Source organism: Rhinolophus ferrumequinum, chromosome X (genome assembly GCF_004115265.2).
Source record: "Rhinolophus ferrumequinum isolate MPI-CBG mRhiFer1 chromosome X, mRhiFer1_v1.p, whole genome shotgun sequence".
Classification (NCBI taxonomy): Eukaryota; Metazoa; Chordata; class Mammalia; order Chiroptera; family Rhinolophidae; genus Rhinolophus; species Rhinolophus ferrumequinum.
Window position 1 is genome coordinate 43,933,861 of NC_046284.1, and position 26,088 is coordinate 43,959,948.

At 42.8% G+C, this 26,088-nt stretch overlaps 1 protein-coding gene across 1 annotated transcript; it reads right to left on the reverse strand.

The window, feature by feature from the left end:
- Positions 1-9,598: 9,598 nt before the first annotated feature.
- On the reverse strand, positions 9,599-20,578 carry RTL9 (retrotransposon Gag like 9). The gene is made up of 3 exons (XM_033102900.1): positions 20,491-20,578; positions 11,035-15,038; positions 9,599-10,495 (listed from the first exon to the last, which is right to left on the reverse strand). The coding sequence occupies exons 2-3, from the start codon at positions 14,959-14,961 to the stop codon at positions 10,379-10,381; spliced, it is 4,044 nt and encodes a 1,347-aa protein (XP_032958791.1). The 5' UTR covers positions 14,962-15,038; positions 20,491-20,578; the 3' UTR covers positions 9,599-10,378.
- Between the last annotated feature and the right edge of the window lie 5,510 nt (positions 20,579-26,088).

Consider the following 26,088-nt stretch of genomic DNA (forward strand, 5'->3'; position numbering starts at 1 on the left):
GAATATAGTGGTATGACTCCCCTATCTATGGCTCCGTGGGTGTTCCTTTCTGGCCTCACCATATCCTGTGTTCTTGTCCAGAGAGCGGGAGCTGAGACCCTGCATGAAACCCTGCATGACAGACTCATAACTATTTTCCCCCCAGAATCACCCAATGACCCTGGTAAGTAGAGTTCATACTAGTTCCAACATAGAGATGTGCACACTGAGTCCCATAGAAGGTAAGTGAGTAGACCTGGTCACATGTATGATGATGAGTGGCAGAACCTGGAAGTAATTTAAAAACCATTTCACTTGGAAATAGTGTATACCTTCCCAAATGACTATCTTGAGGGAAGAAACAGTCTTTCGGTTGTAGATTATGCTTATTTGAACCATATGATTTCACTGATATGTGGTATATAAATCAAAAACAACAAAAGAACAAGACAAACAAATGAGAAACAAAAACTCGTAGACACAGACAATAGTTCAGTGGTTACCAGAAGGTAAGGGGGGTGGGGGGTGGGAGATGAGGGTAACGGGGATCAAATATATGTTGATGGAAGGAGAACTGACTCCGGGTGGTGAACACACAATGGGATTTATAGATGATGTAATACAGAATTGTACACCTGAAATCTATGTAATTTTACTAACAATTGTCACCCCAATAAATTAAAAAAATGAAGAAAGTAATTTGCCAGTGACTGCCTAGCCCCAGCTGAAATGACAGTGACTGAACATTAAGGATGGAGAAAAGTGGATGGAGACAGAATCAGTAGAACTTGCTACATAATTGGCTGTGGGAATTTAGGGTTTTAAAAAGAGGCATTTAGGATAATCCCAGATTGGAGCATATCTACTATTTTATTGATCCAGTGTCTCCCTCCATGCTTCTAGAAATTGTATCTCTAGTTATCCTATGTCCCAGCTGGAACTGCTGTGTTGTCATGTGACCCGTCCCCTTGGTCCACATAAGAATGCTTTAGGTGTGGGCATTTGCCTCAACTTCACCAATAAGGCCTCTCTCTCATTTTTTGTGCCTTGCTCCAGGAGAACTCAGTTAATCACACCGTCTACAGCTATAAGTTGTAATCATGTAGAGCAATACTGTCCAACGGAAACATAATGCGAGGCAAGTATGTAATCTTAAATGTTCTAATTGCCACTTTATGAAAGGAAACAAGTGGAATTAATTTTAATAATATATTTTATTTAACACAACACAACACAAATATGTTATCATTTCAATATGCAATCAATGTTTTTTTTTAAATTAATAAGATATTTTACATTCTTCCCCACCCCCTTATACTCAGTCTTTAAAATCCAGTGTGTGAATCTGATTGCCACAGGAATACAAAAGTCAATTTGGGGAATGTAATCAATAATGTTGTAAAGATTTAGTAGGGTATCCAATGGACACTTGTCCCATTAGGGAGACCATCTCAGAGATGATGTAGATGCCTGATCACTGCACTGTACACCTGAAGCTGAAGCTGAACAATAATAAATGTCAACTATAATTTTGTATATATTGTTACAAGAAGTGGAGTACAGCATTAGGAATAGAGACAGTGGAAATGTAATGGCTGTATGTGATGTCAGAGGGGTAGTAGATGGGGGGAAGGGGGATATCACTGTGTGAGGGATATAAATGATAAATGTCTATTACATTGTTTTGTACACCTGAAACTAATAAAAAATAAATTAAAAATAACGAAAACAAAAAAGAAACAAAAAAAATAAAAGTGAACATTTATTGAGCACTTACAAAAAAATGAAAAATAAAATCCAGTCTGTGTTTTACACTTAACAGCTAGCACATCTCAATTTGGACTAGCCACATTTCAAGTGCTCAATAGCTACATGTGACGAGTGGCTGCTATATTGGGTGGGGTAGCTCTAAAAGGCCAGATATACCAAAATGTGAAGAAAGCCAGCCTATGGGGAAAAAAAGAAGTAAGTCTATATACAGAGAGATGCAGAGATGAGAAGCAGAGAGAAAAACCAAGAATACGGATGGCATTCAAGTCCCTGACTCTAGGAGTTCTTGAGGATCACCTGAACCCTCCCACCTAGAACCAGTCATAGCCTGGATGCTTTTTGAGATATTCCAGTTCCCTTTCAATAATATCTTACTTTTCTATTAAAAATATTATTTTCATTATTATTATTAAATTAAAACCATTTGCATGACTTTACCTTAAAGATGGCCATTTTCTCTACTTGTGTACCCACATCCCTGTTCTTAGCAGATGTTACTAATTAATTGCTCATTTGCCATCTTTTTTATGGATTCCAAATGTGACCTAAAAGTCCTTCTCAACAATGCCGTAAGCAGCCACTACCAAGTAATTGGAGAAACATGTAAGTAAAAATGTTTCTGCTACCCCTGCTAGGTAGATAGTTGCAATGTGTCTATTTTATTCTTTCCCTTGATGAATGATAATATCTTTATGAACGTATCACACATGAGGCAGCCCCTTGATGCTTTTAGAAATAGTGTGTGTGTACTGAGGTTGGGGGAAGAGCATGACCTCATGGAAGACTGAACAATCTGCAACAGCTGAAAGAGACATAGATAGAAATACATAGTTTGAAGAGTTATTGCAGCCATATAGATTTTTTGCCCCAGATGACTGGACTGGCTTGGGATGCCACCTTCACATGCAGAAACTTAGTCAGCCACTATGAAATGTGACGAGAAATCAAAAGATTTAGTGGGAAACTTCTGGATAATTCTTTATAACAGATCCATTTCCTAAGTATTTCATTTTTTTCATTATAATAAATATAAGCCAATGAAGGAAGAAAATGAAAATAATAATGCCCCAATAAATTCTGTGAATCAAACCTCTGGAAGAGGTTTCTAATGACTCTGAACAGCTCCCTTGTGGTGCTGGTGGGGTTTTTAAAGAGGAAAAGATAGTTGCGTAACTATATCCAAATGAGACCAAAAGCTAACAGATTTAATTAAAAATTAAAATTCACAATCTTCTGCAATTTTAAATTTGTTAATGTACAATGAAACTCGCAGGGGAGCAGACATACTCTTCTCTCTCTGGTTTCCTGTAGATTTTTTGAAATTACCTTCCTTTCGTCATTTACGAGAGAAAAAGACTGTTTTTTTTAAATTAAAGCACTCTAACACAACCACACCTCAGTTAGTGTCATTAAAATAATTGCTGATACAATGCTGCCCTCTAGCAATGGCTCAGACTGGGCTTCTACTCCAGCAGTCCTCTCCTTGGGCCACTTAGACATCTTCCCACTTCCAGAGCATTTCCAAACAAGAAGGGAGTTATCACCTCATCTGGTTCCCTAATGAGAATCAAACATGATAAAGATGAGGCCCAGAATGATGAAGTGACAAGTGACTTGCCCAAGGTCACAGAGGTTGTCAGTAGTATGGTGAGAATTAGAATGCAGATTTTCATCTTCTCTCTCGCTCTCGCTCTCTCCCCGCCTCTCCCATCTTCCTCTTTCCCCTTCCTTCCTTCTCAGGGTAAATGATGTTAAGTTTTGGTCATTAGATTATGGAGAAACTCTGAGTGGTGTCAGAATAGGAGGGTCTTAGCCTAATGAATGACCACAACAATGAATCATCTGTTTGGATTACTTTAGTTTTTGGTTGAAGAAGGAAGAATCCACAGGAAAGAATCCACATTTCTCTGGAACTTTTGTTTTTGAGCTAAGGCTTCTGGATCTTCAGCATCCCCCCAAATACAAGCCCACAAGCCCACGCTCACCTTTATTCTGAGTCAATCTTTGTTGCAGAAAGCAGCAGTTGAAAGAAAGCTGTTATGGGTCTTGGTGGGGCCATGAGAATTTGCCTTTCTAAATACCCACCCAAATTCTGAAAAGGTTCGTAGCAATAGCATAGTTGGGGCTGGGCTGGAGACAAAAGAAGCAGTAGCTTTTCCCAGAATACTCTCCAAAAGTGAAGCCTCCAACGATATTTATGGTAATATGTTGCATGATGATTGAATTTGTGATAAAAATATATTACAGGGAAGCTCAACATCATCAGCTATCAGGGAAATGCAATACAAAACCACAATGAGATTCCCACTAGGATGGCTATAATCAAAGACAGATAATAACAAGTGTTGGTGAGGATGTGGAGAACTTAGATCCCTCATACATTGCTGATGGGTATCTATATGGTGCAGCCACTTTGGAAAACAGTTTAGCAGTTCTTCAAATGGTTAAACATGGATTTATCATATGCTCCAGCAATTTTACTCCTAGGTATGTACCCAAAGGAAATGAAAATATATGCTGACATAAAAACTGTACAAGAATGTTCATAGTAGCAGTACTCATAATAGCCAAAAGCAGGAAACAATCAAAATGTCTATCAAATGATGAATGTATAAGCAAAACGTGGTATATCCATACAATTGAATGTTATTCAGCTAAAAGGAATGAGATACTCCTACATGTTACGTGAATGAACCTTGAAAACATTGTGCTAAGTGAAAGAAGTCAAACACAAAAGGCCACATATAACATATGATTCCATTTGTATGAAGAGTGCAGAATAGGTAAATCTATAGAGACAAAAAGTAGATGAGTAGTTTCTGGGGACTGGTGGGAGAAGGGAATGCGGAGTGACTGCTTAATGGGTATGGGTTTCTTTTTGAGGAGATGAGAATGTTCTAAAATTAGATTGTGGTAATGGTTGCACAACTATGTGAATATACTAAAAGGATTGAATTATATACTTTAAATGGGTGGATTATATGGTATGTAAATTACATCTCAATAAAACTCTGACCGAAAAAATACCAATAAATTCTTTAAAAAAATATTAGAGAATATTGTGGGGAAGCAAGGGTCAATCTGTTCCATGCCCATTTATACATCAGAGCTTAAGCCAGTGAAATTCTCAGCAAAGGTTGTCAAGGAGTGGGAGCATATTTTTCTTTTTAAATCTTGCCAGCTTCCCCAAGCCCAAACCAGCTCAAAGGGCAGCACTTTTCCTATGAATGGTGAATTGATTCAGTCTTTGTTGGAAAACATCTAGGCGCCATACTGACTTTTAAGTGATAGTTGAGCAGTGTGTAGAATCAGAGGTCCACAGTTTTGCTCCTCAAGCACTGTGCATATATTCCATTGTCAGTTTGTCTGTATCTCTTCTTGCTCCACCATATCTGCCATTACGATCTCCTTCCCTTTTAGCCCCTGGGGATTTCCCTTTCTTTATTTCAGACTCAACTGTGAGTTTTTTCCCCCACACTTTATCCAGCAAGCCTCTCCAAATTCTCTCTATCAAGTTGTTTAAACTGAAAATGTCTGGTGCCTTTGTAATGCAACACTCATCCCAATGTTAGAAGTAGCATCACTTTTGGGGGATGGAGGGGGCATTGGAAGTCAGGGGCATGGAGTATCTAAATGATTGATCGTCTTCCTTCCTTACCCCCACTTCCTGAGAGAGAAGTGACAAAGAGGGAAAAACAAGTGCTGAGAACAAAGAGCCAGCTCTTGGTGTAGCCACAAAAATCCCTTCCACTTTAAGAGTCTATATTCTTCCACATATGCCTGGGCCCAAGATGTATTTTTTTTTTTCTCAATGGGAAGATGCCCAGGGATAATCCTAGGCTTCCTTCTCAGGCCAGAGCTCAGAAGAGAGGCTGCTCCACTCGGGGTCTGCAGCTAACACCTGGAAAGAACCTCCTGAGCTCAGTAGCATTCCACAATGATTGATTTTGTTCTTTGAATATTAAAGACTTTCCCCCAAATACCCCTAGGAGGATTCACATTTGGATCTAAGATGGGGAAGGGGGTAAGCAGGGCCATTTTTGCTCAGGCCTCAGACTTCATGAGCTTCAAATGTTGGCTGCTGTTGGGTGGCAAATTTGTTAGGGGAGGATAAATCTTCACAGTGGCCATCTGATTCTGAATAATGAAGCTATATATATACTTGAGTGGTTGCATGTGGGGAGGGGGGCACTCTGGGGTCAAACTTCTTGTGTCAAATTCCAGCTCTGCTACTTTTTAGCTCTGTAGCCTTGGACCAGTTACTTAACCTCTCTGTACCACAGATTTTCAGTCTATAAAATAGGATTAATAAGATCGCCCACTTCTCCCTGTTGTTTTGAAGATTACATGGGATAATCCAGATAAAGCAGTTAGTCCAGAACTTGGGACCCTGATAAGTGTTCCACAGATGCTAATATTAAACTGTGTCTTTTGCCAGTCTTCAGCTAATAATTTACTTTTAGGCCCTCCCCCACAGTTTAAATAGAATCCCTGCAGAGAGTGTATGCTGAATATGTCCCAACTAGTCCTATCCCACCCACTTCCCAACCTCCTCAGAGCTGAGCTTAGTTTTACTTATAATAAGATAGTACAATTGTACGTCTTCCACTTGATTTTTCCAAACACTTTTACAACCTTTATTTCATGAAACTGTGAGGTTATCAGAATGGTGATGATTATTTCTATTTTGGAGAAGAGGAAACCAAAGCCCTGAAAGGTAAAGTGGCCTGTTTAGAACCACACAGCTCGTTAGAAGAAAAGACAAAGGCATTCAAGTCTGTTCTCCTCCTCCAGTGACCATTTCAACCCCCTACAACATCTATTTTCCTATAATTCCTCCATTAGATCATAAATCAAGTAGCCTGCTTCCCTGCCCCACAACTGTTCAAGGTGCATAGTTTTCAGACTAGGTGAGAAGAAAGGAAACATGTGACACATATGAAAAAAAATTATTTATACTCTGAGGTAGGACAATTTATTTTATCTGTAATATTCTGGTTGGAGAATGAAGTTGATAGTGCCTTAAGGTCTCAAACCTATTGGAAGACATGAATCCTGTATTTGATCTGACCAGTGTATTGGGATCTTTCCTGAGCCCAAAGGGAGACTCAGAAATGTCCAGAAACTGTTTGCAGCATTGGTCATTCAGTGGCAGCCCAAGCCTGTGCTTGCATTGCGAAAGTGGTCTTCAAGAGGCTAAAAGAGACTATCTTATCAATGATTGTTTAATATACATGTACAGTTTTTTATTTGTCTCATTTTCAAAATTCTCATGAAACAGTGATACATACGCAATTTTAAAATTACTCTCAGATTACTAAAATGTTCTTTACTAGATACCTCTGTGAATTGATTTTAAGAAAATAAAATAAAGGGCAAAAATAAAGGTTTCATATGCTATTGGTCCCTGAGGGGCAGAGACAGAGACTAAGTGGTAGATGAAGGGATGGCCCAAGAGTAGAGGAACAGGACAGGGTGATATTTGCTTTTCACCTGTGCCCTAAGGACTAGATGTCTGGAAAAAGTTCTTGGCATCTATTCACAAGGGGGATAGTGGTTTTGAAGACACCTGTGGACTTACAGTGCCTTAGGAGCAAGGATTGAGACTAGATAGAAGAATTTGGAAATTGGAGCTGAAGGCTGGGTCTGAATGGGGGACTTGATGGCTTTTGTTCTCCAAGTATTGGAACCAAGTCTAAAAGTCTGAGTTGGGACAATGGGGGTGGTGAGGGTGATAGGGGAGAGGTTGCTGCAGGAAGAAGCTGCAGCTGCTCTTCTCACATGGCCCTTACTGAGGTACAAGACAGAAGCAATGTTTCAATGTCCAGGTGACAAAGTGACAAAGTGTGGAATGCAGAGGGAAATTACAGCACCCCAACCCCTACCCCCCATTCCATTCCCCAAATCCCCACCCTTCCAACCCTCCACCTCACCCCAATAACCCATCAGTGGCTTTAGTCAAAGCTGCCTAAAGGGAGGGCAGCACCACTTAGGCCCTTTTAGAATTTGCAGAATCCACTCCCCACCCCAGCTGGAGCCTCTGTGTTCCGCCAGCCAGAGGCACCCGCCAGCCAGAGGCACCCACCAGCAGTGGGGCAAGGCAAAGGGGCTGCCCTCATGTGGCAATGTGGACAGCTGACCTCCAGGAGGCAGTGTAGGATGAAAAGAGCAATGGGAGAAGACGGTCTCAGAGTATGGGAAACTGTTGAGGTTTTCCACAAGTAACTGGAGGAAACCTTCAAGGGGTTGAGATCCTATAACAGATGGGTAGGGGCAGGGGTCAGTGACATCTGAATTTTTACTGCCTATGGGCCTTATTTTCACCCATGGGCCAGGGAGGACTGGAGAAACTTGAAACACCATTTTACAGCAGACAAAATAGTCTCGAGTACTTGAACATATGATGGCTCAGCTCCATGTAGATGCTGAGTGGCTCTTGAAACATTTCTAAATATAACCTTTGGGGTGGGTATAGGAACAGGGACTGAGCTCTGGAAGGGTATAAGTGGGCTTTGTTTGTTCCATTTATCTCCAGTGATGTTAGCTTTAAACAGTGGAGAGGCAAAAGCAAAGGCAAGAAGAATGCCCAAGGAGAAAAATAAAGGAAAGAATGTTATTGTTCTCCATTATCGTGGCTATAAAAAAATCAATTTTATTTTTAAAGACATTTTTCTTCCCATACGCATTTTCCAGACACAAATTGTGATTCTGTATCATCAATTTCTTTTTCAGTAGAGAGTAAGGTCAACAGTGCTTTCCCAAGCTAAAAGCAACCCTGGCTGAACACAGAGATCGAAAGTTCACTAGGACCTGGACTGGCCCAGGTGTGAGCCAACAGGGTCAGAGATGAAGGGAAAGCTGGGTCTCCAGACGCCCACTGCCTCTACACCTGGAATTTGAGTTTCCCAATTTATTACACCCTCTTTTTCCCGACGCAACAGCACTGATGATTGATGCATCTGCTGGCAGTCCACAGTGCCAGATTCTTATCTATATTAACATGGGGCTACCAATTTGTCTGCCAATCTTTGTGTTTTGTTTTGTTTTGTTTCTGAGAATTATTTTCCTCTTCCTAGAATCAGACCCAGTGCTTAGGGTAATGAAGAAGCAGACTTGAGTCTGCAGAGGGAGATTGGTCTCCTTCCTTCTCTTTTCATCCCTGCTGGTATAGCCCTAGATTGAGTCATCTGGTATGTCAGTCACCTGTACAATTGTAGTAAGGAGCTTGTCGTGGCCCCCTGAACCCTTCTCCTATCCTGCCTCTAAAGTGTTGCCAAGTTAATATTCTAAAATACATTTCCAGTCATGTAGCTCCTATTGTTTGTTAAAGATCTTTGAATAACCCAATTATATGGGCTATTATTGAATAAATAAATTGGTCCTGTTAGTATCAAATTCCCCATTACCCTGATTTTGTGTCTTTGTAAGCTTCACCACAATTTCAACTTATCTTACTTATTGCTTTCTTGCTTATTGCCTGTTTCCTATCTCCATTGGAATGAAGTTTTCATTCAATGAGGGTTCTTATCTGTCTGTCCCCGAAACAGTGGCTGGCACATGTTAGATAATAAATATTGATTGAATGAAGGACTCAATAAATCAAATTCTGTTGGCCACCGTTAATTCTTTTTTCATAAATGAAGTTTATTTACTTTTACAATTACAAATGTATTACAGGCTTACTGTAGAGAATCTGGAAAGAACAGAGAAGTAGAAAGAAGGAAATAAAAACACTCATAATCCCACCACCAGAAGGCAAACACTGCTTACATTATGTCCTAACTATCTATGCCTGTTAAAAGACCAAGACCCTTATCAAGAGTGCTGGCCATGAAGCACAATAGCCAAGGGCAGTGAGAGCAACTGACATCTGAGGGGGTCACCTAGAGGTCAGAGCTAGAGATTTGACACTGAAGGACAACAAAAGGGCCACACATAACAGATCAAGAGGTCAGAATTTGACAACACAAGAACAAGTTGGGTTATGGTAAGAATGTAGTGAGATGGTGGTTGTCGAGGGTTTAGTGCAGTACCTGTCACAGAGTACGTAATCAGTAAGTGTTAGCCATTACTATGATTATTATTATGAGTCAAAACAAATGGTTCACGATGGAGACTATAAACAGGGCAAGGACCCTGGAGACCCACTATAGATGTTATGAGTTGGGGCATATAAGGGCAAGTCTACTGGGTGAAAAGGGTGTATAAAGGTGGGCATCACTCTCCTTATAGGCTCTTCCTGGTGAAATGGGTACCAGAACATCCTCAAGTTTGCCTGATGACACATGGCAAGACACTCTAAGGTGTTTTGAGGTAGGACATGGTTTCTCCTGCCTAGACATCTTCCTGAACCAAGAACTAAAACTGACTTCAATGGTGATGGCAGTTCAGAACCTCATATACCAAACACTCTTGAAGCCCACACTCTGATTATCTGGGCAGGTCACAGGCATATGGGGTGAAAGACAAGGCCAAGTGAGCCAAGTGGAAAATAGGGTGGGGTGTGCCTGGAGGGGGAGTCTGAAGGGGGAAGGCCACAAGTTTTGTGATGTAATTGAATGGAATGGGTCCAGGAACCAGTCCTCAAGTTTTCAGCCAAGTCAGGTATCACAGAAGAGTCCAGGAAACATTACTTGTTGGTGGGGGCCTTCCAATGGCCTGTGCTTTGTCGAAGGTGGTCGTGCAGACCTTCTTGCGGGTCTCCATGCTCTTTCAGGTAGTAACAGCGTTTGGGAACATGCTGGTGCTGGAAGTGAGAAAAAAACAAAAAACCAGCAGAGGTAAGAGCCACCCTTACTGTGACAAAGGATGTTCTGCCTAGATAATTTCAGTAATTTAGTAGACCAAGGAACTTGGCTAATGTATCTTACTTGTATAAAGTGTGACCGAGGACCAGGGTAGCCAAATTCCTTAGTGACCTGGATCCATAACACATGTGGCTGTAGGTGAGACCCAGCCCCCAAAAGATGACCCCTCCCTTAGAACTGGGCTTGGAATAAGTGGAGAGTTGGGACTGAGCCCAGCCGGCTTCCCCTAATCAGAGGACTTAGTCCTTTAACCACCCTAGGCCTTCAATAACTTGGGCAGGGTATTGTTCCTCAAAGTGGTTAATGCTCCCCAAATAACTGCAATAGCCAGGCCTGCTGATGAAACTCCATGTTGGGAGTAATGGTCTACCAGCTCAATGCCTCCCCCTTGCCTCTTCCTTATCCTGCTCAAAGGAGCAGGATGTACTCCTCATCATTTTTCTGCTCAAAAACCTTAAGTGTATTTCTCCATTATTACCTCCTCAGTCTGCTGATGAGAGTTCAGTTCATTCTCCATTGCCTCCTCATTATTCCGCTTACAGGCTGATGGTAGAACCTGGCTTGAGCTGCCCAGGGAATCCTTCTCTTCAGCCAGCTGGCACTCGGTGTAGAGAGACCTGTCTATCAGCTCCTTTAGGCTATCGGCCACCTTCAGGAAGATCCGGCCCATTTTGGTGGTAACAGCTTCCGAGAGTCCTTCCAGAAACCTGGTCCGTAGAATGGCATCAGACCAAGACAAATGTCGGGCCAGCAGCAGGAAGTCAGTGGCATACTGCCTGACTGACTTCTGGCCCTGCTTGGGATGGCAAAGAACAGCACTGAGGATGTCTATATCAGAGAGAGACTCATATAAGCCCTGTGATCTTCTCAGGAAAGACTTGTTTTCATCTGAGAGGGGTTTTCCTACCTCCATCTGCAAGATGGACCACCTTTCTGCTGCCCCCAGATGAAGAGATACCAGAAAGGCCATTTTCTCTGAATCGTCCAAAAATACCCTCATTTGCTTCTCCTCATCAATCTCCATCTCTTCCTCCCCAGAGCATGTACCCCGGGCTGCTTCTTGTTCTTCTAAGAGGTAACAGAGTGCTGGGGTCAGCATGCCAAAGGATGGAACTTCCTTTGGTGGTGGGTTCATTGTTTCAGGGGTTGTAGCAGTCAGGTGTGGCATGGACTTTAATCCAGAAGCCGTGATGTTGATGTGAGAGGCAGATGTTTCTCCAGAGTCTGTTGCTTTGATGTCAAGACTGGACATCATTCCAGAGCCTGTGGCTGCCATTTGTGGTGTGGACATGGCTCCCAGGTCTGGGGTCCTCATGAGTGGTATGGACATCCCTCCAGAAGCTGTGGCTGTCATTTGTGGCATGGACATCGCTCCAGAGGCTGTGGCTCTCGTAAGTGGTGTGGACATTGCTCCAGAAGCTGAGGCTTTCATTGGCGATGCAAGTATCCCTCTGGAAGTTGAGTATGTTGTTTGTGGCAAGGACATAGATCCAGAACTTGAGACTCTTGTTTGCAGTGCTGACATTGCTCCAGAGGCCATGCTTTTCATTAGAGGCATAGACATCTCTCCAGAAGCCATGGCTGACATCAATGGCATGGGGATTGTTCCAGAATCTGTGACTCTCATGAATGGTTTGGACACCCCTCCAGACGCCACGGCTGTCATTTGTCCAGTAGACATCTTTCCAGAGACTGGAGCTCTCGTTAACTTTGTGAACACATCTTCAGAGGCTGAGGGTCTCCTTAGTGGTGTGGACGTAATTCCAGAGTCTGGAGCCCTTAATGGTTGGTAACAATATCCAGAATTTCTGAAGCAAGAGTTACCAGAAGTTGGAGCTTGCATTGATAGTGTGCACATCTCTCCAGAAGCCGTGGGCATCATTTGTAGTGTGGATGCTTCTCCAGAGCTTGGGGTTCTTACCAGAGGCCTGGACACCCCTCCAGAGTCCGTGGCTGTCATTTGAGGCATGGACATCACTCCAGAGGCCGTAGATCTCATGAGCAGTGTAGACACGGCTCCAGTGACTGGAGCCCTTATTTGTGGCATGGAAACCCCTCCAGAAGCTGTGGCTGTCATTTGTGGAGTTGACGTCACTCCATAAGCTGGGGTTTTCAGAGATGTGACTATCTCTCCAGAAGCTGGGGGTCTCATTAGTGGTGGGGACATTTCTCCAGAGGGTGAAGCTCTTATGAGCAGTGAGGACATCTCTCCAAGGTCTGAGGCTCTCACTAGTGGTGTAGACAATACCCCCGAGGCTGGGGCTCTCATTTTTGGTATGGACATCATTCCAGAGTCTGGGGCTTCCATCTGCAGTGGGGTCATCCCTCCAGAGGTCATAGATCTCATGAGTGACATGGACATCCCTCCAGAATCTTGGGAGCTCATTGGCTGCCTGGCCATCTTTCCAGAAGCTGTGGCTTTTGTTAGTGCTGTGGACATTGCTCCAGTGCCTGAGGCTCTCATTAGAGGCATGGGCATAGTTCCAAAGGCTGAGGCTGTCTTGTGTGGTGTGGACATCCCTGCAGAGGGGTTGTCTGTCATCTGAGGCATGGATATGGCTCCAGAAGCTGTGTCTCTGATTAGCATTGTGGATATCTCTCCAGAAGCTTCAGTTGTCACTTGCTGCATACACATTGCTTCTGAGGATTTGGATGTTGTTAGTGGCTTGGATAATGCTCCCGAGGCCATAGTTCTCATTTGTGGCATGGACATCACTCCTGAGACTGTGTCTCTCATTAACAGTGCAGACATTGCTCCAGAGGCTGGGGTTCTCATTTGTGGTACAGCTGTCATTGATGAAGCTATGGCTCTCCTTTGTGACATGGACATTGCTCCAGAGACAGGAGCTCTCATTTGCAGTGTGGACATTGACCCAGAGGTTGGGGCTGTCAGTTGTAGCATGGGCATTGTTTCAGAGGCTGGGGCAGTGACTGGCTGTGTGGATATTGCTCCAGAATCTGGAGCTCTCCTTTGCAGCGTAGACATTGCCCCGTTGGCTGTGGCTTTCAAAAAGCCTGTGGATCTTGCTTCAGAAGTTCTGGATATTGTTACCTGTGTGGACATCACTGTAGAGGATGCAGTTGATATTTGCTCCACGGACGTTGTTCCAGAGGTAGTGATCATCATCAGTTGGGTGGACGATGCTCCAGAGTCTGGGACTGTCTTTAGCAATGTAGACATATTTCCAGAGGCTGGGGCTCTCGTTCGCAGTGTGGACATTGCTCCAGGGTCTGAGGCTTTCACTGGCAGTGTGGACATCTCCCCAGAGGCTGTTGCTCTCATTTGTGGAGTAGACATGATTTCAGAGCCTAGATTTTGTGTTAACTTTGGGTACATCACTCCAGAGCTGCTTTGGGCTGGCATCAGCTGGGTGGGCATCACTCCAGAAGTTAGGGCCGTCATTAGCAGTGGGGACAGTGCTCCAGCATCTTGGGCTGGCTTTGGCAATGTGGACAGTTCTCCAGCATCTGGACTTGACAGGAGCAGTGTGGACATACCTCCAGAGCCTTGAGTTGACATTAGCACTGAAGACACTACTTCAGAGTCTGGGCCTAACATCAGTTGGGTTGACATTTCCCCAGAGTCTTGGGTGCTTGTTGGATGAGTTGACGTTGCTCCAGAAGCTAGGGCTGACATTATTAGTGAGGATATAGATTCAACATCTGTGCCTGACATTAGCAGTGAAGATATCTCTCCAGAGGCCAAAGCAGTCATTAGCACTTTGGACATTGCTTCAGTGTCTTCATCTGTAATTTGCAATGGTGACATTGCTTCAGAGCCTGGAGCTGACACTGGCTGTGTGGATATCACTCCAGGGTTTATATCTGGCATTAGGAGAGGGGACATCTCTCCAGGATCTGGAGCAAGCATCAATGGTGTAGACATCATTCCAGAGGGTGGAATTGGTGATATCTCTGCAGAGTCTGGTGCTGCCATTAGTACTGTGGACGTTGTCCCGAAGTCAGGAATTGTCATCATACCTGGGGACATTAGTCCATATTCTGAAGTGGACAGCAATGGGGACAATGTTCCAGAGTCTGAGGCTGGCATTAGCAATGGGGACAATGCCTCTGAATCTGAAACTGGTGTTAACAATGGAGACAGTTCCTCAGAGTCTGAGTCTGGCATAAGTGGTGGGGACAATTCTCCAGAGTCTGGTACTCCCATTAGAGGTGTGGAGATGGTGTCAAAGTCTGAGGATGTCATCAGCTGTGTAGACACCCCTCTAGGGTCTGATTCTGAAGTTGAGACAACAGGCTGTACATGGGAATGCAGAATTTGTACCTCTTCTGTGGTTTCTATCATTGTTCCAGAGAAGGTCATCCCCCTGTTTGGGTTGTCATTTTCCTCCCTCAGCATATTGTTGAATCGCAATGAATGTAAGGGTATTGACGTATCTGCCATGGCCACAGGATAGTGTGGAGGGAGCCCCTAGAGTGATGATATCAGGGGTCCTGCTGAAGCCAAAGTGGCAAGAAAATCTATAAACAAGAAACAAGTTTATCAGTCAAAGGTCAATATCAAAAAGATTGGGAAACAGACAAATAATTCATGATGGAGACCTTTTGTCTGACTTTTTGTCTTGCCAGCTATGTGGCATCGGAGATGGGCCTATCAGGTTAAAGAAGCTGTGCAACAATGATCAAATGTAAAGCAAATATCCCTTCTGCTCCTATTCTTTCCAAACCAACCCATTCAGTCATACTGCACAGCTTATCAGTTTCTAAACATCAAAAATGCTGGCAACCTCAGCTGCCAGGAGCCTAGGCAGTCCTGGATCAAATGAAGCAGCACCACCACCTTCTGGAAAACTGTGAGAAGTGTAGGTTCCTGGGCTATGTTCTATCCTACAAGAGCACTCACAAGCAAGCCAAGATACTGGTGGGCCCACATGAGAAAGCTCTTTGCTCCAGAAAAATCATTAGCTCCTTTTAATAGAAAATGTCATGATGTGTATCTCAAACATTCAATGTCGCTGCAAATAGATATTTGGCATTCTTGAGTGATTTGTCTTTTAAATATTTTTTTTAATTAAAGTTTATTGGGGTGATAATTGTTAGTAAAGTTACATAAGTTTCAGGTGTACAATTCTGTAATACATCATCTGTGATCAATATAAGTCTAAACAAACATCATTAGTTCCTGGGACTCATTGAGTCCTGCCAGTGATTTAGTCCCCATTTTACTACTCTGATGGCCCTGAATGTCTTCCTCAGAAAAAGAGCAATTTGGAGCAACATTTCATGAACTGAAAAGCCTGCTTATCATCATCATTATTCTCAATAATAAAAATAATAAAAATAACAACCACTGCTACTACTACTTATTACTCACTTAGTGTGTTCCAGACACTAAACTTAAAATAACTGTACTCAACTTTAAACTGTCTATAATGTACAAGGATTTTCAAGCATTATCCCATTTGAATCATACAATATGCTGTGTAATAAATACTATTATTATTCCCATTTTACCAGCTTTCTCAGATTAGCCAGGGTGGGGGCTAAAATAGGGTCACCACAACAGTAAAAATTGTATGTCTTTGACTATCACCACTCCTTGAGTTTGCCTAGCTTTTGGTATCCCTAAGTCTGCATTCAATTATCTCTCTGACGTCCTAGACCATAGGATCACTTGAAGCCCAGTCTATAGCATGTACAAATTTCAAGTTTCTCTGATGACATGTGGTGGGCTATCCCAGAGCCTCACCCCTCTGGCTCTTCCCTGTAAACAGCCCCAGAAGGGGCTCCTTGGCTCCTTGGAAACCAACACACACATTACACAATGTTGACACATCCCCACAGCCTGTCCATGACAAAAATGGAACACTTACTCATTTGGGACAATGTCACAAAAGTCCTCACTGTAGTGGCATTGTGTCTTCATAAAAGTAATGAGAATGAATACTAGCAACAGAAATTCTAACAGCAAGCATTTCTTGAGCATGCACTGACTGGCAAGCACTCTGCTAGGCACTTGACATGCATCTTCTCATTTGGTTCCCACAGTAACACTAAGAGATTGGATAATACTTTATCTTCCTCTTACAAATGAGAAAACTAAGGCCAAGAGAAGCTTACTCATTTGCCTGCAGTAACATAAATTCCTAGGTCCATCCAACTCCAGAACTCCTTACTCTTCTCCACTGGTCTAGAAAGACCCACCTGATCTGCTTTCTCTCCCTTACTCAGTCACATTACCAAGAGCCCTCCCCACCAGCCAACCCCAGCCAGCCTGGACAACCCCAAGATGGAGTGTAGTAAAATAAATACTGGCCTCCTGCTGGCACCTTAGTTACTCTATTAATTGGTGCAATGGGAAAGATGAGTCAAAAGAGCAGTCATAGACATCTACCTCCCATCTTCAGAAAAATCCCTGAACATGCAACAGTTTCCCATCAGGCAAAAACCAGGAAGATCTTACCTTGGCAGTTAGGGAGAAGAGGGTGTGTGTCCTTTGCACCCCTAGCTCTTTTAGTCTGTCCTATTTACTTATGCCCCATGCCCAGCCAGTTCATTAAAGTAAGACCCAATACCAGCAGCTGTTCTCTGCAATCTCCCTTAGCTATCCCCTGCCACGCCCCCCTCCTGCCCGACAGCCACCCAGCCTGCCCGCCCACCCGCCCCACTGCTCCTAACTTGCTAGTGCTTGCTCTGTCTCTCTGGTCCCGGATTCCTGCCTCTATATACGCTCTGACATTTGCCTCTGGCCGCTTTTCACTTGACAGCCCTCCAGAAGCTCCGCTTTAGCACTTGACCTATGCAACTCCACCCTATTTCTCCTTACCCCAATAGTTGGACCAGCCCATTATATCCACCTCTGGCTGCCCCCCCTCCCAAAGAAAAAGAGGAGATTCCCACAATTAAAGAGTTGAGACTGAAAGGGTCCTGGTTCAGAAAATGAGACACACCCTCTGCGGCTGAGCAGACACGAGAGTCCTGAACGCCAGGCACTGCAACTGGTGTGACATGGAAGTGCAGGCAGGAGTCAGAGATAAGAGAACCAGGGCTGGAGGTGAGTGGAATAGTGTTAGAGAGTTCAAAGAGTTCAAGTGCAGGGAAACCAGGGTTTGGGAAGACAGGCCATGGGGGCTTCATAGAGACCTGTGATAGTGATACTAAAAAAGCTGATTTGCCCCAGTGTCAGAGACCTGGAGCAAAATCTGGCAACCAGTGTCCCAGAGCTAGGATTTGACAGCAAGGCTCCAGGATGTTCAGACAGCTGACAAGAAAAGCACACCAGTCTTGAGCATACCAGGTGAGGGCTTGCTCATAAACACAGGGCTACAGCCTGCTTTCTAGAACTGGGGCACAAGATCAGAGTAGAACTAGCAAAAAGTTTTACCAGAGCCCTCTAATCTTCTGAATCAGTACCCCTGAAACCCCAAGACTAGGGGCAGAATTAGTTCCTGAGCCCTGCATAGGGCAAAAACTTCAGGAGAAGTTCAAGTAGCTGAGGTATAGGGACTCAGAGTCTGGAGGTTGCGGGGAGGCATTCAGGTCGTTATAAACCTTCCCACATTCATAATTAGCAACCAATAATGCTTGAGCACTCAGGATAAGCACTATGCTTGCATTATATCCTTTGGGCCTCAATGCAACACCTGCAAGGTAGGCACTGGTGCCATTTTCACTTTACAAATGGGGAAACAGTCTTGGAGAAGTTGTGACCAAGGTCACAGAGCTAGAAAATGGCAAAGCCCAGATTTGAGCCAGGGTCCATTTGATTCCATTTCCTCTCTTTGTAATCAGACAAGTGGTTAGAAACATTTCAAGTGCTCTATTCACTGCCACGTTCCTCCTCTCACCCCCACCAATGGCTGAGTCATTGTAGTAATAGTAGTAATAGTAATATAGTAATAGTAATAGTAATAGAAACTAACTTTGATTGAACTCTAACTTTGGCATACGGGAATATGCTGAGGGCATTACAAGCATTCTCTCATTTGATCCTAATAGCTATCCTGTGAGTTAGGTCCTTTTAACTCTCATTTTACAGATAAGAATACTGAGCCCCAGTGAGGTGAATTGGCATGCTCCAAAGCACAGCTCTGTTTGACTCCAGAGCTCATTATATATAGTATACTACTCAAAAAGAATAATTCCAATTGTTCTCCCTTCTCCGGTAAACCAAAAACTAGTCACAGGAAACCCAACAATTATTATTATTATACCTAATAATAAAAGCTAACATTTACTGTGTCAGGCACTGTGCTAAGCACTTTACATACATAATCTCATTTGTTACTCACAACAACCCTATGAGGTAGGTACTATTATCACCTTCATTTCCAGATGAGAAAAGGCACAGAGAGGTCAACTAGCTTTCCCAAGGTCACACAGCTAGAAAGCACTGTTGTGTATAATAATAAAAAAATTGGAAATGAACCTAAATGCCGATGTTAGAACACAATTCATTTAATGATGAATGAATCATGGTGCATTTGTAGCAGCCATTGAGTGTGATGACCTGCTTTCTATAAAATAAATATGTATATTTTTGCATAGAAAAAAAATGCAGTCTGGAAAGATATGTATCAAAATCTTAGCAGTGACCATACCCAAGTGCTAGGATTAAAGAAGATTTTTGCTTTTGTTTTCTTATCTGTATTTTCGCATTTGTCTATAATGGACTCATATCAGTTGCATTCGAAGGAAAAAGAACATTATTTTTCTTTTTTGAAAAGGTGTGTTTCCCTCAGGTTCTGTGTCTAGCCCACTCCCCTCCTCTTCTTGCATGTTCTCTCTAAGGATCTCCAACATCTCCCCATCCAAGCAATCTTTCTTCCCCCACAAACTTAATGCTTGCAATACTCAGATCCTTGGTCAGTAGTGACTTCTGCAATGGCTTGTTTTTATTTTGTTGTTGCTTTTTGTTTTGAAAAAAAATTATCTTTTATTTTCTAACTTTTATTTATGTTTAATAGTTACACAAGCCATCTAGGAATATATTCTCAGAATAAAAACTAGAAATCCTACATACAGATAAAGCTAGTCCTGAGCCTACCCTGCCCCCCATCCCCTCAAGTCCCATTCCTCTGTCTGTTCACAGTTGGGTGTGTCTCCTTTCAAACTTTTTCTAGCTTTAATGGTATTCAGAGTTCATATCATGCAATTGCTTGGAAAACCCAGTATATGCAAAGAGCTACAGTTAGAAAACCATTCTGGCACTGGTCATTCCAGGATTCCAAGTTCTGGTCCATTGTGACTATTCATCATCAGCCTGATTCTAAGGAAGCTACTGAAAGAACTGAATGCTCAGTCCATTTGGGTCACAGACGTCCATTTTATTAATGCCAGTGTCTCTACAAACACAGAGAGGAGATACCTTCTAAGGAAGGAAAAGCCCAGAAGTCACTGCTTAGCATCTCTCAGGTCCCTCACATCCTGCCCTGTCTGCACTGATCGATATGGCTAGGAGGTGTCATGCTTCCTGCCACCTCACAAAAGGTAATTGAGTTTGGGGGATTGCTTGGCTAGCTGCTCAGGGAAATAAGAATAAACAAGAAACAGTTCAGTATGTCAACAAATAGCTCTCGAGCTCTTGAAAATAAACCTTTCCCTAGATTCTCAACAATATCCTCTCCCACAGACCTAGCAAACAGATACCCAGATAACTGGACATAGACAACCTCAGGATAAAGAAACACCTGGTATACTTTAAGGTCCTGATCAATCAGGAAAGGAGAAACTCTCCTCATCCCTTTGCTCCCCAGCAGCATGGACACTTAAAATACCCACCCCGCTCTTATAATAGAGGAGAAAAGAGGAAGCATTTACTAGGCGCTCACTCTGCCACACACTGTATTAAGCACTTTACATAAATTACATTATTTATTACACAATAAACTAATGAAGTGGGGTTTTTTTTACCCCCATTTTATAAATCAGCTAAAGAACTGAAGTTGGGAGAAAATCAAATCAAATAACTTACCTTGGCTCTCACAGCTGAGAGGGAATGAAACTGGGCTTGTCACTCGGGTCTGTCTGACTCAGCTGGTGCTCTTAACTCAGGGGAGAGTCACACACTGTCTTCAAGTCTCTGAAGGGCTGTCATATGGAAGAGAGGGTAGGTGTGTTCTGGGTAGCTCCAAAGAGAAGGATTTGACTGTTAGTTGGGAATTGCGCTTTCATTGGATGTGCTGCAAATTCCCCAAACAACATGTATATGCATGTCCAACTCTATAGGGAAAAGATCACTATAAGAAGAGCAAACGGAACTGCCTTGCATTAGGTGCCGTCCTGAAGGATCTGTGGAATCGGAGAGAACAGGAGGGATACAGAAGGACTGCAAATGGGCAGCGTCCCAATTTTCTTAAATAAGGAAACTACAGACCAGTATACTGTAAACTCCAGAGCTGTGAGCTTGATGTCAATCCTCCGAGAGATTCTGCCGCAGACTATGAAGCAGGTAATTTATAAGCACTTAGGACATAAGTGGTGATAGGAGGTACCTAGAAGTACTAGCAGAACTGTACAAATTAGACCAGGTGCCCAGACTGGCAGTTATTGCAAACCGAAAAATGGGAGGACTGACAGTGGATTGCTAATTTTTTAGTTTTCCAAGTAAATGTACTAAGAAACATGACAAAACAACGCCAATTTATCGTTTCATAAAAAGGGCTTTCTTTAAACACCAAAAGAGTAGGAAATAATCTCAGAATAATAGACAGTCATTTAAATAAAATAGATTTCACTTTACAAAACACTGACTATGTAGTTCAGGCTTTCTCATTGCACCATGGATTGCTGCAGTTTTCCTGGAGAATGGACACTTGTCCAAAGACCCACTTTAGGGAATCACTCCCAGTCAAAATACCAACACAAATAAGATCAGATACCTATAAGACAAGAAATCTTTCTGGCCAGAGGAGGGAAGAACAAAGTTTGGCCTTATGCTAAGTGAGGACGTTAACATAGATAAAGGAGGTATCCAGGGGGGAAGTGTGAGAGAAATAAAACTTGCCAACTGTGGATTCAAGCCCTGCTGAGGCCAGACTTGGCCAATGTATTTGACCTATGCCACCCCTTGGACCACACAGCCTTCTTGTAGTAATACGAGCCTGATGTCATTGAGCATTTGGACCACTAACCAGATTTTGACTTGAGGCTCTCCAAGCAATCTCCAGACTATTACTTATCTTCCCAAAGAGAGTTCCTAAAAGCAGATGAATTTGCAACTGGCTCAATACCGTTGCCAGCATGGGGTTCTACAACTACCTAGAAGGCACTGCTAGCCTTGATCCTGTCCTGTTCAACACTTTTATCAATGGCGTAAATAAGGGCACGGGTGGAAGTCTTACACAATCATTCTAGGGCCAAGAAGAACCTCTACCATCAACCTAGGAAGTGGGTTTACATTTGAAAATGCCATGGTTTACAATCTATCTCTCTGCATTTGGTAATTTTCTTTCTCATTCTTTCTTGCTAATGCAGTAAGTTCCTGCAATTTGTGCTCCTCATGGAAAATGCTTAGTGAACATATGCTAGATATGAGCTCTGTACCCTGGAGAGCAGACAGGGTCTTCTATACAAAATGCTGAGCATTCATCTCAATCCTGTCATCTTCCCTCAGACAGCTGGTGTCAGTGTATACTTCCTGCATCAGAAAAGAGGAAAAATTAATGTCCTCTTATTTGCAGAATTAGCCCCATTTCCAAAAGAGTTTATATTAGAGTTTGACCTCATCTGTTGACATTGACCTAGTTTCTGAAGGTGAAGGCAATACAGTACACAGTACCTACCAGACTCTCTCAAACCGCATTTCTCTAAGTATGGTTGACGAACCTCTGCTTCAGCCATTCCCTGAGAGGACTGTTAAAATGTGATGCAGACTTCGGGATAGGGGCTTCATTTCGAAGGGTCTGAGTCAATAGGTCTGGGGTGAGGCCAAGGAAACCAAATTTTGGCACAACTAATTCTGAAACACTCTAGAGTTTAAGAAACCACTGGCTTATGAGTTTGTATGTCCTGATTTGAACATCTAACAAGCCTGGGCTCCAACCCCACCCAGCACTTCAACTTCCTTCACTTCAGTTTCCTTGTCTGGAAAACAGGGATAACAAACAGTACCTACCTCACAGGCTCTGTGAATGTATTTTAAACAAAAACATGTGTAAAGTGTCTGGCACCTAGTAAGCTCAGTAATCTCTCCTGGTCCTTCTTATTCGTGGACCCTGCTGCCTGCCTTCCCTATGTTCAGCTGCTGCCCCTGTTGCCAACTGCTCTACCTTTCTAGGTCTAGTGTTCAAACTCCCCAAGTGCCCTCACTGGTCCAAATTTAGTCACAACTGTGCTTCTTGGGCAAAGTTCTCATCCTGGGTTCCCTCATATGCTGTTTGCCAGCCTATAGAATGACTGTCTTAGATCAGATGCCCTCTCCTGGCTTAATCTGCTATTGCCAGGGGGAAGTGAGGTCACGTGGTACTAGACATAGCCACCTATTCATAAGAAACTGCTACTTCCCTCAGCTAGGGTCTGTGGATGGAAACTCCTTAGAAGGGGCCTGTGGGTGTGGCAAGCATTCTGAGGCTTAGCCCATCCAGTACACCTAGGCTTCTCATTTATCCAGCCAGCCAAAGGAATGAAGCATTCAAGTTAACTGACGTCTCTATTTAAATTCTGACTTTTCATCTCAAGGAACACCAGTTTTCAAAAAACTAGACAACAGTCAAGAAAAAAATCTTAACCCTAAAATGAGACTGTCTGTTTCTGGAACATGCTTTGAAGTTTTCAAACACTTTTGCATGAATTTCCTCACTGCAGGGCTTGCAAACTGGCAGTCATAGGCTGGATCAAAACTGCAGATGAATTCTAGTTGACCCACACAGTGTTTGCAACATTTTTAAATTAGTTGCCAATATTTATGAGATTTCACATAAAAAGCTGAATTTCTGGCTTCTCTGGGAAAAAAACAGAAAGACTTGGATACTCATTATGATATGGCACAGTCAGCTGGAGCTGAGTAAGCTGCTCCCTGTAGATGGGGCATTGGCTCACCAGTTACTTTTTCACAGTGACTTCCGTCACCTCTGGAGGCATTTGAAGGCTCATTTTAACCCTATGAGAAGGTGGTTAAGAACATAGATTCTGAAGCCGAACTGTCTAGGTTAGAATGCCAGCTCTGCCTCTTACTGGTTTTGGGACCTTGGGCAAGTGACTTAACCTCTCTGAGCTTCAGTTTTTCTCATCTGTAAAATAAGGATGATAATAATAATGCCTACCGCATAAGGTTATTGGTCCAACTAAATAAGGTAATGCATAGAAACTGCTCAGAACAATACTTGGCACTTGGCAAGCATTAAATAAGTACAGTTGACCTTTGAACGACTCAGGTTTGAACTGTGCAGGTCCATTTATAATGAGGATTTTTTCATAAATAATATAAATGTATTTTCTCATCTTTATGCTTTTCTTAATAACATTTTCTTTTCTCTATCTTACTTTATTGTAGTACAATATATAATACATATAACATAAAATATGTGTTAATCAACTACGTTATTGGTAAGGCTTCCAGCCAACAGCAGGCTATTATTAGTTAAGTTTTGGGGGATTCAAGTTATACACAGATTTTCAACTGTGTAGGGTGTTGGCACCCCTAACTCCTGCATTGTTCAAGGATCAGCTATATTAGCTTCTTTCATAGTCCACAATTCCCTATCTGCCTTTCTGACCTCCAAAAGTTTCTGAAAACTGAAATTTTGTGGCAAGCTCACTCTCGGTGGCAAAACTGGGCCTCAACTGGCATGAGGCTATTCATTTATCTCATCTAGAAGTATTAATGTGTTTGATCACAGGATACTGCCCCAGATCCCATAAGGAGTGTTATATATGTTATACGTACTATACTGATTTTCTAAAATCCAAAAGTTCTGAACTCCAAAACATATCTAACTCCAGTGGTTTCAGATAAAAGATTGTAGATCTGTATTATTAGTAGTATGTACACCTACTTGACAGATGGGAAAACTGAGCTCTGGAACACTAAGCAACTGGCCAAAATCTCACAGTTTTGAAGCAGAAGTAATTTTGTCTCTTAGACATGAAGTCCACAATGCCTAGTACTGTGGTATGCATTGGGTTGCTATAGGCATGCTGATGCAGGACTCTAGTAGCTACCAATCAGGGTTCCCTGAATGATGCCACCATTTACTGAGAGTGACCAGCCCTTCCCTTAGTAACATTCTGGTGATTATTTGCATTAATCTTCACTATATACCCTTGGGTTAGAATTAGGATAGGGATTATTGTCTTCATTTTACAGAGGAGGAAACTGAGGTCCAGAGAAGAGATATGACTTGCCCAAAATCACACAGCAAAAGATAGGCAGAGCTGGAACTAGAAACCAAATTCTGTGCTTTTTCTTCTTAAACCTCAAAGCTGGTCCAAGAAAGACATATGCTGAACATTCCACACACACACTGACCCCCATTCTATGCATACAATCCTAAAATTTTCAACATACCTGATGGAAGGAGAGTGTCCTAAGATCTCAGCAAATATAAAAATGAGACAGTGTGCCTGAGTGGACCTCATCCTTATGCCAGTACCACAGGCAGAAGTGTATAGACACCATCCAGTCAGAAGCCAGGGAGGGGAGATTTCTCAAATCCCAAGAAAATCACAGAGACCCTGCTGTTTGCTTTTCTCTGTTGATTTTTAAGAAGCTGACATTTACTTATGCCAAAGACCAAAAGAAATGAAAAATCTACTGGAAAGGGAATTTAATCAGTTATGAAGAAATATCTTTAAAACACACACACACACACACACACACACACACACACACACAAAACAAACCTTTGCACAGTATCAGTTCCCTTGTTCGAAATGCAGAAAATAGAGCATTGCTACTTCATACTGTTAGTACATCAGAGTCCTAGGAATGCAAACAGCAAACCTAGGACCTCTTGCCAGCCCCATCTCAGCACAGGGGAGCTTTCTGACATCGCCACCAGCTTAAGCAAGTTGGAAAAGAGAAGGCAGTGACCCAGATGACCTCATGTCTCTCCTAAGCTCATGGCTTGAGTTCCTACTACCAACAAATCTGCACTTTGATCATAAACCCAGAGGGATCCAGATCTTTGAATTCAGCGATTCTTTCTCAGATTTCAGCAAGGCATTGGAAGCCTGAGCTATTTTGGGACATTTTCTCTGCTGTGGATGCTACTTTCGGAATATGCCAGGAACACGCTAAAGACCTGGAGCTCTCTGTCCTGGACCTGTTTTCAGGTTTGCTCACTCTCTTTGTTTCTCTGGGCTGATCATTTGGAAGACGGGCATTCTTGCCAACCTAATCCCAGGAGCCTGACTACCTTGCGGGTCCACAGTCTCCTAGAGGCAGTGTGGCTGCCAGCACACACGGTAATGGGCATGGAAGCACCAGGCAGCCTGGAAGAACAGATGTCCTAAGGGGTGGTCTGAGTTTGGATGTGACTGAAAAGACAAAGGAGGGGTGAGCTGGACAAGATTTTCCAAACATCTTATTCTTACAGTCATCACTTCCTAATCTGATGCAACTGACTCGGCA